At 41.0% G+C, this 14,184-nt stretch overlaps 1 protein-coding gene across 1 annotated transcript in view; it reads right to left on the reverse strand.

Annotated features, from left to right (window-relative positions):
* The window catches only part of LOC134356645 (inter-alpha-trypsin inhibitor heavy chain H3-like), a 58,567-nt gene that overhangs the window by 14,710 nt on the left and 29,673 nt on the right, over positions 1–14,184 (reverse strand). Inside the window, exons 11-14 of the mRNA XM_063067617.1 lie at positions 13,289–13,470; positions 11,335–11,520; positions 10,230–10,369; positions 5,746–5,903 (exon numbers count right to left, since the gene is read on the reverse strand). Of these exons, the coding sequence (XP_062923687.1) occupies positions 5,746–5,903; positions 10,230–10,369; positions 11,335–11,520; positions 13,289–13,470 (666 nt within the window). The remainder of the gene's footprint in view (positions 1–5,745; positions 5,904–10,229; positions 10,370–11,334; positions 11,521–13,288; positions 13,471–14,184) is intronic.

Raw genomic sequence — 14,184 nt, forward strand, 5'->3', positions numbered from 1 at the left:
GAATAATTTGTTAATGTATTTATAACCCTCATTATAAAGTCACCTTCATGGTTTTCAAGTTAGGAAGGATTAAAGCTCTATTCTACAGAGCAAAATGGAAGACAGAAATGACCAGTTGATTAAAAAGAGAATGAGGGATATGGTGAAATGTGATTACTCTGATGGTTTAAATAATTTATTTGCAATGGTGCTGCGTTTGTGATGACTCAAGGCCACCTCAAAAGTGCCACAGTTGTAAAGTAGTATGTCTCTTTCGGCAAAAAAAACCCTGAATTAATGATTGATAACTTAATAGATAAGTGGCTTTCTGAGCCAATCAGACATCAAACTAAATAACATAAATTACAAAGTGAATGGTTCACATGATTGAAGCATTTGTTACAGTTTTTTAAACATAAATTGCATGATATATACTTATTTGAAAATAGAATGGGTAAATTGACACAGACTATGCATCTACAGAATCTCTACAGTCATGTAATTGATTACAATTGCCAGGAACCCTGAAAATGAGGGATTTGTGAAGCAGAATAAATTATCTTGTCTCTTTCTAATTCTGATTTTCTGGTTCCATGCCCATCTACTTCTTGAAGCCACTTTATTCTTCTTTTTCTCATGGAGCCGCCAAAATTCTGAGGCATGATACCATAAGCATGGTTTCAGACCAAGGTTAATACCAGCAGTACCAAGAATTTTCAGCTTTCCTCTTTAAAAAAAAACTGTGTATTGCACCATTGCAAATAAATTACTTAAGCCGTCAGAGTAATCACATTTCACCATATCCCTCATTCTCCTTTTAATCAACTGGACGTTTCTGTCTTCCATTTTGCTCTGTAGAATAGAGCTTTAATCCTTCCTAACTTGAAAACCATGAAGGCGACTTTCCAGTGAGAGCTGCTGTTCTAGCAAAGTTACAACAAGCAATTGAGGGAATTCTATTGAGGAAAAAAGTCTCCTGTCTCTCACAGTCCCTTTATTCTCTCTGCCTGCTTCCCTCAGGATACTACTGATGAATAATGCTTATATGTCACCTGGTATTTTGTTGTAAAATATCTTACCAATGTCCCTCAATTCTGATCAGCAGCAACATTGGGTGCAGTTATTTTACAATGCAGAAAATAATAAAACGTTAAATTGTCTCCTATCAATTGTGAATTCATGTTCAACTGGAGTACATTCTTTAGACTGACACTTCAGGGCACTGTTGAGAGAGAATGGTGCGTTCTCAAAGGGGCAGGTCTTTGTTAAAGAGAAACCGAGGCTCTGCTGGATGCGTTGTATCATTCCGAAGAAAAGATAGTACCAAAAAATTTATCTTCCATTAGAAATGCTAAATGATCGTCAGTAACTTGCCAGTGCCTTATAATTAATCAATAATGCATAGAAATAATTTCATGGAGGCGAATGCCCTCTTTCAATGAAATTAATTGATTGAGCTATATTTAATGACATTGTTTAATGCCTTAGACCATAAGACCATAACATACAGGAGCAGAATTAGACCATTTGGCCCATCAAGTCTGTTCTGCAATCTCTCCATGGCTGAGCCATCTGGCCTCTGTGACGAGAATACACATAGATGTTAGCTGTCCTGTGAGATCAGCAGTTGGTCTGCCACCTGTCTTCAAGAGAGAGATAAGGAACACCATGAAACAGCATCTGGAGATGTGTAATGAAGGGACGTGGGAGAGAGAGAGCTGTCTGGAGCGGCTCCCCCCTTTGAACCCTGAACTGTTCGAAGTGATGGACCAGCGATACCCCAGCAGGGGGATAAAAAGGGACCGGTTTGCTAAGGCGACACACGCCACCCGAGGTAACGAGACCCTGGAAGCGGTGCGCCTCTCACGAGTCGGTGGGAAGTATCGGACCTTAAACGCACAGGGTGGAAAGGTACGATCAGCGGGAACCCGGTGTGTGTCCACCCTCGCTTGGGTGCCGGGTTCACTGCAGAGGATCGACCGCATCTGGAGGAGGGGTCACAGTCGGTGACCCCAGGTGACATCACAAAGGACTCGCCCGAAAGCTGCTTGTGAGCAATATCGCTGGTCTGTGTGTGGAACCGTTTTGAATGATCAGTCGTTCCCGTTCTCTCTCTCTTCCTCCCCCGACGTTGTCCATCGCCATGGCAACGATTACTGCGAACTGAACTAAATTGGACTGAACTTTGTGTCACTTTGAAATTGGTCATTTACCCCTAGACAACGATAGAGCTTGATTGATGCTGTTATCTTAATTCTGTGCACATGTGTGTTTATCATTGCTGAACTGTTGCATTTATTATCCTTTCGATTATTGTGTTGCTTGTTTCTTTAATAAAACTTTCTTAGTTCTAGTAATCCAGACTCCAACTGTGTGATCCATTTCTGCTGGTTTGGCAACCCAGTTACGGGGTACGTAACACCCCTCAGCCCCAATCTCTTGCCTTCTCCTTCATGCCCTGACCAATCAAGAATCTATCAAACTCTACCTTAAATATAAAAACAGGGACTTCACAACTGCTTGTGGCAATGAATTTAACAGATTCACCACTCTCTGGCTAAAGAGATTCCTCCTCATCTCCATTCTAAAAAGACATCCCTCTATTCTGAAGCTGTGTCCTCTGATTCTAGACTTTTCTACCATAGGAAACATCCTCTCCACATCCACTCTAGGAAAGACCTTTCACCATTTGATAGGTTTCAGTTAGATCATCCCTCACTCATCTGAATTCTAATGAATACTTCCCAGAGCCATCAAATGCTCCTCATGTGATAAGATGTTCAATCCTGGAATCATTTTTGTGGACCTCCTTTGAACTCGCTCCAGTTTCAGCACATCTTTCCTAAGATAAGGGACTTAAAACTGCTCACAATACTCCAAGTGGGGCCTCACCAAAACTTTATAAAACCTCAAAAGTACATCCTTGCTTTTATACTCTAGTCCTCGTGAAGTGTATGCTAACATTGCATTTGCCTTCCAAACCATAGACTCAACCTGCAAAATAACCTTCAGGGTATCCCGCACGAGGACTCCTAAGTACCTCAGATTTTCTATTTAGAAAATAGTTAAATCTTTCATTTCTTCTATCAAAGTGCATGACCATACACTTCACAACACTGTATTCCATATGCTATTTCTTTGTTCAGTCTCCTAATCTATCTACGTCCTTCCATAGCCTCTCTACTTTCTCAAACCTACCTGCCTCTCCACCTGTCTTCATATTGTCCGCAAACTTTGTAACAAAACCATCAATTCCATCATCCAAATCATTGACATAAAACGTAAAAAGAATCGGTCCCAACACAGACCACTGTGGAACACCACTAGTCACTAGCAGCCAACCAGAAAAGGCTCCCTTTATTCCCACTCTTTGTCTCCTGCAATTGACCACTGCTTTATCCATACTACAATCTTTCCTGTAATACCATAGGCTCTTAGCTTGTTTAACAGCCTCATGAGTGACACATTGTCTATCCTGCTTGTCATTTCTTCAAAGAATTCCCACAGTTTTGGCAGGCAAGGTTTTCCTTTGGGGAAACCACGCTGATTACAGTCTATTTTATCATATGCCTCCAAGTACTCTGGAACCACATCCTTGACAATCAATTCCAACATCTTCTCAACCACTGAGGTCAGACTAACTGGCCTATAATTTCCTTTCTTCTACTTCTCTTCCTTCTTGAAGAGTGGAATGACAGTTGCAATTTCCCAGTCTTCCAGAACCATTCCAGAATCTTGTGACTCTTAAAAGATCATTACTAATGCCTCCACAATATCTTTAGCTACCTCTTTTAGAACCCTGGAGTGTACACCATCTGGTTCAGATGACTTATCTACCTTCAAACCTTTCAGTTGCCTATGAATCTTCTTCCTAGTAATGGCAACTTCACACACTTCTGACTCCTGACACTCTGGAACTTTCACCATCCTGCTAGTGCCTTCCATATTGAAGACTGATACAACCTACTTATTAAGTGCATCCGCCATTTCCTTGTCCCCCTTACTAACTTTTCAGCATTGCTTTCCAGTGGTCCAATATCCACTCTCAAAACCCTCTTTTACACTCTAGGTATCCGAAGAAACTTTTGGAAATCCTCTTTAATATTACTGGTTAGCTTACTTTTGTATTCAATCTTTTCCCTCTTAATGTCTTTTTAGTTGCCTTCTGTTGTTTTTTAAAACCTTCCCAATTTTCTAACTTCCCTCTAATTATTGTTCTGTTTTCCGCTCTCTCTTTGGTTTTTATGTTGGCTTTACCTTCTCTTATTAGCCTTGGCTGTGTCATCTTGCCTTTAGAATACTTCTTCCTTTTTGGGGATATATATATATCTTATGCCTTCTGAATTGTTTGCAGAAATTTCAGCTAATGCTGCTCTGCCATCATCCGTGCCTGTGTTCTTTTCCAATCACTTTTGGCCAACTCCTCTCTCATGCCTCCGTAATTCCCCTCACTCCATTGTAATACTGATTCATGTGACCTTAGCTTCTTCTCAAAATTCAGGCTGAATTCGGTCACTTGCCCCTAGGGGTTCTTTTACTTTAAGCTCGCTAATAAATTCTGGTTCATTGCACAACACCCCATCCAGAATAACTGATCCTCTAGTAGGCTCAACCATGAGCTACTCTAAAATGCCATCTGGTAGGCACTCTAAAAGTTCCTCCTCCTGGAATCCAGCACCAACCTGATTTTCCCAATCTACCTACATATTGAAGTCCCCCACGAGTATTGTAACATTGCCCTTGTGGCATGCATTTTCTATCTCCCATTGTAATTTGTAGACCACATTGTTACTACTGTTTGTGGGGCTGTATACAACTCCCATCAGGGTCTTTTTACCTCTGCAGTTCCTTAGCTCTACCCACAATGATTCAACACCTGTGTCACCTCTTTCTAATCACTCAATTTAATTTTTAACCAACAGAGTAACAACAACTCCACTCACCATCCTGCCTGTCCTTGGGACGTTAAGCTCCCAGCTATAATTTTCTTTCAGCCGTGATTCAGTGATGCCTACAACATCATACCTGCCAATCTACAACTGTGCTGCAAGTTCATCTACCTTATTCCATATACTGTGCACATTCAGATACAACACCTTTAGTCCTGTGTTTATCCTTTATGATTTTGTCCACCTTTTACATCGCAACTCATCCCATTGACTGCAATTTTGCCCTGTCATCAGCATCTCCTTGCTAAGAGTCTCATTATTTTATTTTTAAACCAACTACCTCATCCTCAGCCCTCTCATTCTGTTCCTATTCTCCTCCAAGTTAGTATAAACCCTCCCAAACAACTCTAGCAAACTTCCCCACAAGGATATTGGTCCTCCTCGGGTTCAGGTGTAACCCTTTTGTACAGGTCAAACCTTCCTCAGAGGAGATGCCACTGATCCATCAATCTGAACCCCTGCCCCCTGCACCAGCTCCTCAGCCACGCATTCACCTGCCCAATCAACCTACTCTTACCCTTACCGGCACGTGGCACAGGCAGCAATCCAGAGATTACTAGATCCAGAGTCTGGATTTAAGATGTTATTTATTTATAAAATTCAATTTTTAACTCTCTTAGAGGGGTGTAAGTTTTGTATCAGAAGAATTATTTCCACTTTTAGGATCTCAGCAGTATTTAATTGATAAATCATATCTCTGTTTTAATCAAAAATCTTGTCTTTTAGTTAAGTTTAGATATTCCATATGGATCAGAGTCAAGATGGAAAACAATTGCAAAATCATGGGCTAATGAAGGTAACTTAAACCAAAGATTACCGTCTTCCAATGGTTTGTCAGCCACAAAGGTGTCATTCTTGTTTTCCTCTGGTTTTGTTACAACCATTGACGTTAGTGGAGTAACAAAGTTGTATTTCAGTGAAAGTTCCAGAATTCTACTTGTTAGATTGTTCTTTTCCTCTCCAGCTGCAGAAACCCTGAATACAACAATTGATAGAAACTATTTTGGTAGCAATTGTCACCCCATGAAATAAATAAAAGCCCTCCCAGGTAAATAAACATTCCTGAAATCATGTAAACTATTTGAGTGTCTTTTGTCTACAGCTGATCAAAATGATTTCAAAATTATTATGAGATATTTTTGTGGCAGTCTCATTGAGAGTATCGACAAAGGGGCATTGAGACTTAATCAAAACATCTATTTTTCAATTGCTATTGAGTTATCAATTATCAATTAAAGTAAGGATGATGCAGGATCAGGAGATGTGCTGTAGCTGCATGATGTGGGAGCTGGTGGACCCCATTGTGGTTCCTGGTGATCACATCTCTAGCAGGTGTTGGCTGCTCGAGGAACTCAGGCTCAAATTTGATGACCTGGAATCTGAGCTTCAAACATTGCGGCACATCAGGGAGAGGGAGAGTTACCTGGACACTCTGTTTCAGGAGGTAGACACCCCCTTTTAGATTAGCTGCAGCAAACTCAGTCTATGGTCGGGGACAAGAGGGTGTGACTACGAGTGAGGTGGGTAGTGGGATCCAAGAGACAGTGCTGGACGAGCCTCAGCCCTTGAACTTGTCCAACAGGTCTGAGATTCTTGTTCCCTGTGTGGATGAGGGTGGGGACTGTAGGAAGGATGAGCAACCTAACTCTGGCACCATTCAAGGGGCTGGGGGCGGGGGTAGAGGGGAGAAATGTAGTGGTAATTGTGAATAGTATAGTCAAGGGAATAGACGAAGTTCTCTGTCACAGGGAAAGAGCTTCTCAAAGACTGTGTTGCCTGCTTGGTGCCCAGGTTCAGGACATCTTATCTGACCTACAGAGAAATTTGCAGTGGGAGGGGAAAGCTCCAGTTGCCGTGGTCCATGTGGGTACCAATGACACAGGTAGAACGAGGAAAGCGGTTCTGCTGAGGGAATTTGAGCAGCCAGGGACTAAATTAAAAAGCAGAACCAAAAAGGTTCTGGATTACTACCTGAGCCACGTGCAAATGGGCATAGAGTCAAGAAGATTAAGAGTTAAGTGCGTGGCTCAGGGATTGGTGTGGGAGAAGTGGGTTTGAATTCACGGGAAATTGGCACCAGTATTGGGGAAGGAGGGAGCTGAACCAATGGGACGGGCTCCACCTGAACTGCGATGGGACCTGGATCCTAGCGAATCGCATAACGAGGGCTGTGGATAGGGATTCAAACTAAATAGTAGGGGGTGGATTCAACAGATTAGAGAAGTATGGATAAAGTAAAAGAGAAAAGTGTGGATAAAGATAAAGTAAAGACAAAAGATAAAAGAGAGAAAAGTAAGATTGGAGTGAAGAAAAGTCAAGTGCAAAAGAGTAAAAGATTACTCGATTTTAAAAGCACAATGAGTGTAAGGGCACTTTATCTGAATGCCCGTAGTATTCGTAACAAGGTCAGTGATCTTGTGGCACAAATCAGTACAAAGGGGTATGATTTAGTGGCCATTCCAGAGATGTGGTTGCAGAGTGGACAGGATTGGGAATTAAATGCCCAAGGGTATCAGGTAACACAGAAGGATAGGCAGGAAGGTGAGGGAGGTGGGGTAGTGCACTTAATTAAGGATGAGATCAGGGTGATAGTGAGAGACGATGTAAGATCTAAGGAGCAGAATGTTGAATCCATCTGGGTAGAGATTAGCAATAATAAAGGGAAAAAAAATCACTGGTGGGAGTTGTCTATCGGCCACCAGATAACAACATTATAGTGGCACAGACAATAAACGGAGAAATATCTGCAGCATGTAAGAATGGAACACCAGTTATCGTGGGGGACTTTAACTTGCACATAGATTGGGTGAATCAAGTTGGTTGAGGCAGTCTTGAGGAGAACTTCATCAAATGCATCTGTGATGGCTTTCTTGAACAGCATGTTACTGAACCTACAAGGGAACATGCTACCTTAGATCTGGTCCTGTGCAGTGAGACAGGTAAAATTAGTGATCTTGTAGTCAGGGATCCCCTTGAAAAGAGTGATCACAGTATGACTGAATTTCTCATACAAATGGAGGGCACAATAGTTCAATCTAAAACCAGTGTATATTGCCTAAATAGTGGAGACTACAACAGGATGAGAGAGGATAGGGTAGATTGGGAACACAAGTTATATGGTGGGACGGTTGAGGAACGGTGGAAGACTTACAAAGAGATTTTTCACAATGCTCAACAAAAGTATATTCCAGTTAAAAGCAAGGACAGTAAGGGTGAGGAGAGCCAGCCATGAATAGCTAAAGAAATAAATGAAGGCATCAAACAAAAGGCTCGTGCATACAAAGTCACCAAGAGTGGTGGGAAACTGGAAGACTGGGAAAACTTTAAAAAGCAACAAAGAAGCACTAAGCAAGCAAAAGAGAAAGGGAAGCTAGATTATGAAAATAAACTATCACAAAATATAAAAACAGATAGTAAGAGTTTTTGCAATTATATAAAGTGGAAAAGGGTGGCTAAAGTGAGCATAGGTCCCTTGGAAGACAAGAAGTGGGAATTGATATTGGGTAATGAGGAAAAGGCAGAGGTTTTGAATGACTATTTTGTGTCAGTCTTTACAGTGGAGGACACATCTAACACCCCAAAGAGTGATGATATGGATGTGATGGGAGGTGAGGACCTCGATACAATAGCTATCACTAAGGAGGTAGTGCTGAGCAAACTTGTGGACCTGAAGATAGACAAGTCCCCTGGTCCTGATGGAATACATCCCAAGGTACTGAAAGAAATGGCACAAGTTATAGTAGAGGCTTTGGTGATGATTTACCAAAATTCTCTCAACTTTGGGCACGTCCTGGCGGATTGAAAGATGGCGAATGTCACACCACTGTTCAAAAAAAGGATGTAGGCAAAAGACAGGTAACTATAGGCCAGTTAGTTTAACATCTGTAGTTGTGAAAATGCTTGAAGCTATCATTAAAGAAGAAATATTGAGGCATCTGGAAAGAAATGGGTCCATCAGGCAGACACAGCATGGATTCAGCAAAGGCAGGTCCTGTTTGACAGACTTACTGGAGTTCTTTGAGGATATAATGAGCACAGTGGATAGAGGGGAACAGATGGTTGTTATTTACTTAGATTTCCAGAAGGTGTTCAATAAGGTGCCACATAAAAGACTTATCCATAAGATAAGGATGCATGGAGTTGGGGGTGATGTATTAGTATGGATAGAGGATTGGTTAGCTTATAGAAAGCAGAGAGTTGGGATACATCAGTGTTACTCTGGTTGGCAATCAGTGGTGAGTGGGCTGCCGCAGGGGCTGGTGCTGGGCCCACAACTGTTCGCAATATACATTAACGATCTGGAAGAGGGGACTGAGTGTAGTGTAGCTAAGTTTACTGTTGACACTAAACTGAGTGGAAAAGCAAATTGTGCAGAAGATACGCAAAGTCGGCAGAGAGATATAGATAGGTTAATTAAGTGGACAAGGGTTTGGCATATGGAGTACAATGTTGGCAAATGTGAGGCCATCCACTTTGGAAGGAAAAATAGCTGGTCGGATTATTGTTTAAATGGTAAAAGATTGCAGCATGCTGCTGTGCAGAGGGACTTGGGAGTGCTTGTGCATGAATCACAAAAGACTGGTTTGCAGGTGCAGCAGGCTATCAAGAAGGCAAATGGATTGTTGGCCTTCATCGCTAGAGGGATTGAATTTAACAGCAGGGAGGTTATGCTGCAACTGTACAGGGTACTGGTGAGGCTGCATCTGGAGTACTGTGTGCAGTTCTGGTCTCCTGACTTGAGGAAGGATATACTGGCTTTGGAGGTGGTGCAGAGGAGGTTCACCAGGTTGATTCCAGAGATGAGGGGGTTAGACTATGAGGAGAGATTGAGTCGCCTGGGACTGAACACACTGGAATTCAAAAGCAAGAGGGGAGATCTTATAGAAACATATAAAATAATGAAAGGGATAGATAAAATAGAGGCAGGAAAGTTGTTTCCACTGGTAGGTGAGACTAGAACTAGGGGTCATAGCCTCAAGATTCAGGAGAGTAGATTTAGGTTGGAGGTGAGGAGGAACTGCTTTTCCCAGAGAGTGGTGAATCTGTGGAATTCTCTGCCCAATGAAGCAGTGGAGGCTACCTCAGTAAATATATTTAAGACAAGGTTGGATAGATTTTTACATAGTAGGGGAATTACGGGTTATGGGCAAAAGGCAGGTAGGTGGAGATGATTTCATGGTCAGATCAGCCATGATCTTATTGAACAGCGGAACAGGCTCGATGGGCCAGATGGCCTACCCCTGCTCTTGGATTGTGTTTTGATATTGCACTTTTACAGAAAGAAAACTCTTGTTATATTACCGCTGCTCTAGGAGTTGTTGTATGGTCAGGTAAGCCCATAGACGCTCAGTAAAGTCACCAAAAATATATTGCTGTTGTTGAATAATATTCTCAGCCTCTGAGATGTTCACACCAGCTTTAAAAGTCAGGTTTTCAGAGGCCTGTTGGAGAATTAGGAAAGAAACTAAATCTTATAAAGATCAGGAAAGTAAATTAAACTTTTATCTTTGTTCTATGGCGTGAACTCAATTTACAAGTCACTTTAAAATAATGCAGTTATGTTATACAGTTCTTAATTACTTGTGAAGTAAAAAAGCATGTAACATATTTATGCCTATATAATAATCAATAGAACATGTTCAATACATAATGCCATCAGAGGGTATTTGGGTCATACTTTGTACTGTTATGAAGTTTGTAACTGGTTTGGGTAATGTTTATTCCTTAATCAATGCTACCAAGGCAGCTCATTAGAATGATTATCCTTATTGATTTTGAATCTCTGCAAATTGGTTGCTACATTTACTTGTAAAATACCACCAACCATTTCAATACTGTGTGAAACAATTTGTCGCATCCTGACAAAGATTATAATCCAGTCAGGAATATACTACCTGAATTTATGATGCCCAAAGTGCACTGTCAGGGATGGCGATGGAGCCTGATACGATAGAGGGTTTCAGATGAGTACGCAGAGAACGAAGGGAAATGGACCATGGTACAAGCAGAAAGGATTAGGTGTCATTTGCTTAATTAGCTTGGCACAACATCGTGGCTGAAGGATGTGTACCTGTACTGTGTTTTCTGTATTTATTAATCACAGAATAGGATAAATACTGCAGTATCGTTTTCAGCATCTTGGAGATGTGGGCAAGGATAGATGCCAGGCAAACTTATGGCCGATACAGTAAGATTCTGGTTGAAGAATCCATCACGTTCACATTTTAACTGTAAGTAGAAAATTATTAAAAAGCAAATGGGTGCAAAATATATATAAAAATTGAGGAGGCTGTGGAAAAATGAGCCACCACAGGTATAATGAATTAATTAACATGTAGTACTATAACACTGCATTTTATCATTCAATTATGTCAATAAATCAATTAGCATAACCAATAATACTTACTGTTTTAGCATTGATCTCTGCTGTGAGTAATTGTAAACTATTGTCTGAAATCTTGCCAGCCACTACAATTTCTGACCCATCAAAATGCTGTCTGAAACTGGCCTGAGTTAAATCAGAAATGCCATTTTCTGGGTATTGCAATTCGATATCTAAAAGCAAGGGATTTGCCACTTCCTCATAGAATCCCTGTGAAAAAGAAATATTTAAGAAGTTTGGTTTACTCCACAATTATGCAATCATTGAGATGTTAATCTGGAGGTTCCCATTTATGCGCACTCAAAGGTCAGACCACATCTCAAACTAGTTCTTCCTGACTTGAGGAGTTGCAACATTTTAGTAATTGATTTGAACTCTTTCAAGCAAGTTACTTCCATAGCAATGGTATATAGATGAGAGTTAAAGGAGTGCAGTATCCAATATCTGTATTCTACAATGCGTTATTATTCCCTGCCCTTCTGCTATGACATCATTAAAGTAACCCCCAAGCTCTGAAATATCCCTCAAAGTCTCACTCCCAACATCATAGAATGAAAAATGAAAGCCTTTTCAATCCAACTCCAGCCTCAATGTTCTGATCTTGACCTCCATCCTCCCATCCACACTCTCCTCAGATCATGAATACCTTGACTCAATGCCCGCCCACTTGTTCTGAGTCACTCCCTGAATACTCCTACTGTACTATTCCTCGGCCTTTTTTAACAACTCTTCTCTAATCCTATTTACACCATTCCTTGGCCTTTTTAACACCTCTTCTCTAATCCTATTCCCCATCTCCTTGGTTCCCAGCACGAGAGAAGGGAAGATCTCTTCAGGCCTCCAGAGTTTGTTGCAAGGGGCCATGCAAAGACAAGGCCAGCATTCTCTTCTTTGGGTTTCACTTCTTTAAACTGTGCTTCTGAACTCAGAATTCAGTTCCAATGTCATCAGTAAGAGTCTATCTGTACATCCTCCCTGTGGAATGTGTGGGATTTCTCTGGGTGCCCTGGTTTCCCTCCGTAGCCCAAAGACATACAAGTTAGTAGATTAATTTGTCATTGTAAGTTGTCCCGTGATTAAACTAGGGTTCTGAATGGGCGGCCTATTCTGTGCTGTATCTCAATAAATAAACAACCAACTGGGAATTACCAAACTCACAGTTTACTGGTTCACTGCCCAATTTTAGAAGTGATTTCTTATCACTATAATACAAGTACTGTTGTACATACCCTCCCCACCAATTGACATGGAGTTTCCCCATTTAAACTTTAATTTAACCAACACACATCAAAGTTGCTGGTGAATGCAGCAGGCCAGGCAGCACCTCTAGGAAGAGGTACTTTAATTTGAGTGTTTTTATGATGCAGTCCTAACTCTCAGTTCTACTTGGAGTGCTCTGGTTGGCTTGAGGATTAAGGGAGGAGGCATATAGAATCCCAGATGCAGATGAGGAGGAAGAATACCCTATACTTAGAGGGAAATAGGAGACAATCTTATTCCCTTGTCCCCATCCTCTGTAAAATTGCCTCACACTCTCCTCTCGTACTTTGAATATCAGTGGAATCGGGCAAACTGTCACAAAATATATCTGGTTTGCTTTCACAGCAACAGACATAGGAAGTATTCCTTTAAACACTTTATTAAGCTTAATATCCAATACCTCAGGTGGAAATATAATTGGATTAATTAACCTTAATGTCATTGACTGCTCTTAGTAGAGACTCAAATCTATAAGTTACCAGTTATTACAGTATTTAATACTTTTCTGTGTATGTTTATCTCCAGAAGTCTGGGAAAGAAAGAAGGTTCCTCACTATAACTTTACCAGAAATGTATTGGAAATCTGGTTCATGAGCTTGGAATATGTTTTTTCATGAGTGTGGAATATGTTTTTTGCTGCGAAGGTGAGACAGCTCTGAAGAAAATCTGGGCCACAGTAAGTGAACCAATATCTATAAACATCTAATATTCACTTCACCTGGAGCTGCAGGGGAGCATCCGAGTCCTCATAAATCCGCCGTGCTATGCCATTATTATCCAGAGCCAATTTCTCCAGAAAGCTGAATTTAACATCATAACCAAAGCCAAGGGCATATACATTATATCTATCCTTTATAGCACTTTTAACATTTTGCTGAATTTTTGATGGGTTTGACTCTCCTACAATAGAAACAAACACAAATAATTTCTTTCACATTCATCTGCATTTAACCAGTTCCAATAAGCAGGCAATACCTTAATTATTTAGCTCAGTAATGTCAGCAGCTAGATTTATCAAATAATCACATGAACATATTTTCAAGATTTAGAAAATTGCCTATATATTTAACCCTTCAGTGGTTCAAAAGATTCAAATGTTTATTTATTATCATTGTATGTTTGCAGTACACAACTCTGAGATTCTTCTTCTCCAGATAGCCACAAAACAAATAAATACCATGGAAGTCAGTCAGAGAGAAACAACGAACTCACCAATATAGCCATCAACCCCCCCAAAGCCCCTCCCCTGCAAGAAATGTGATAACATCGACCCCAAAATCTCCTCTCCCTGCACAAAAAAGAATGAGAAAGAATGGCAAAAACACAGAATATAAAAACCAAAAAAAGTCTATAGTCCGCAGTCCAAAAGCCACATGCAGAAACCTCAGTAACATTCAGCAGCATTATTGAAAGAGAGTGACCAGGCACAGGCACAAAAAAGTCTATAGTCCACAGTCCAAGAGCCACACGCAGAAAGCTCGGTAACATTATTGAAAGGAATGACCAGGCACAGCGAGGGGCCACGCTGGCGTCCTCTTCAGCAGTAGAGCGATCCCACCAGCTGTCGGCACTTGCTCTCCAGATTCGCCTTGATGTTTCAATCTTCCTCGGCAC

Source organism: Mobula hypostoma, chromosome 15 (assembly GCF_963921235.1).
Source record: "Mobula hypostoma chromosome 15, sMobHyp1.1, whole genome shotgun sequence".
NCBI lineage: Eukaryota > Metazoa > Chordata > Chondrichthyes > Myliobatiformes > Myliobatidae > Mobula > Mobula hypostoma.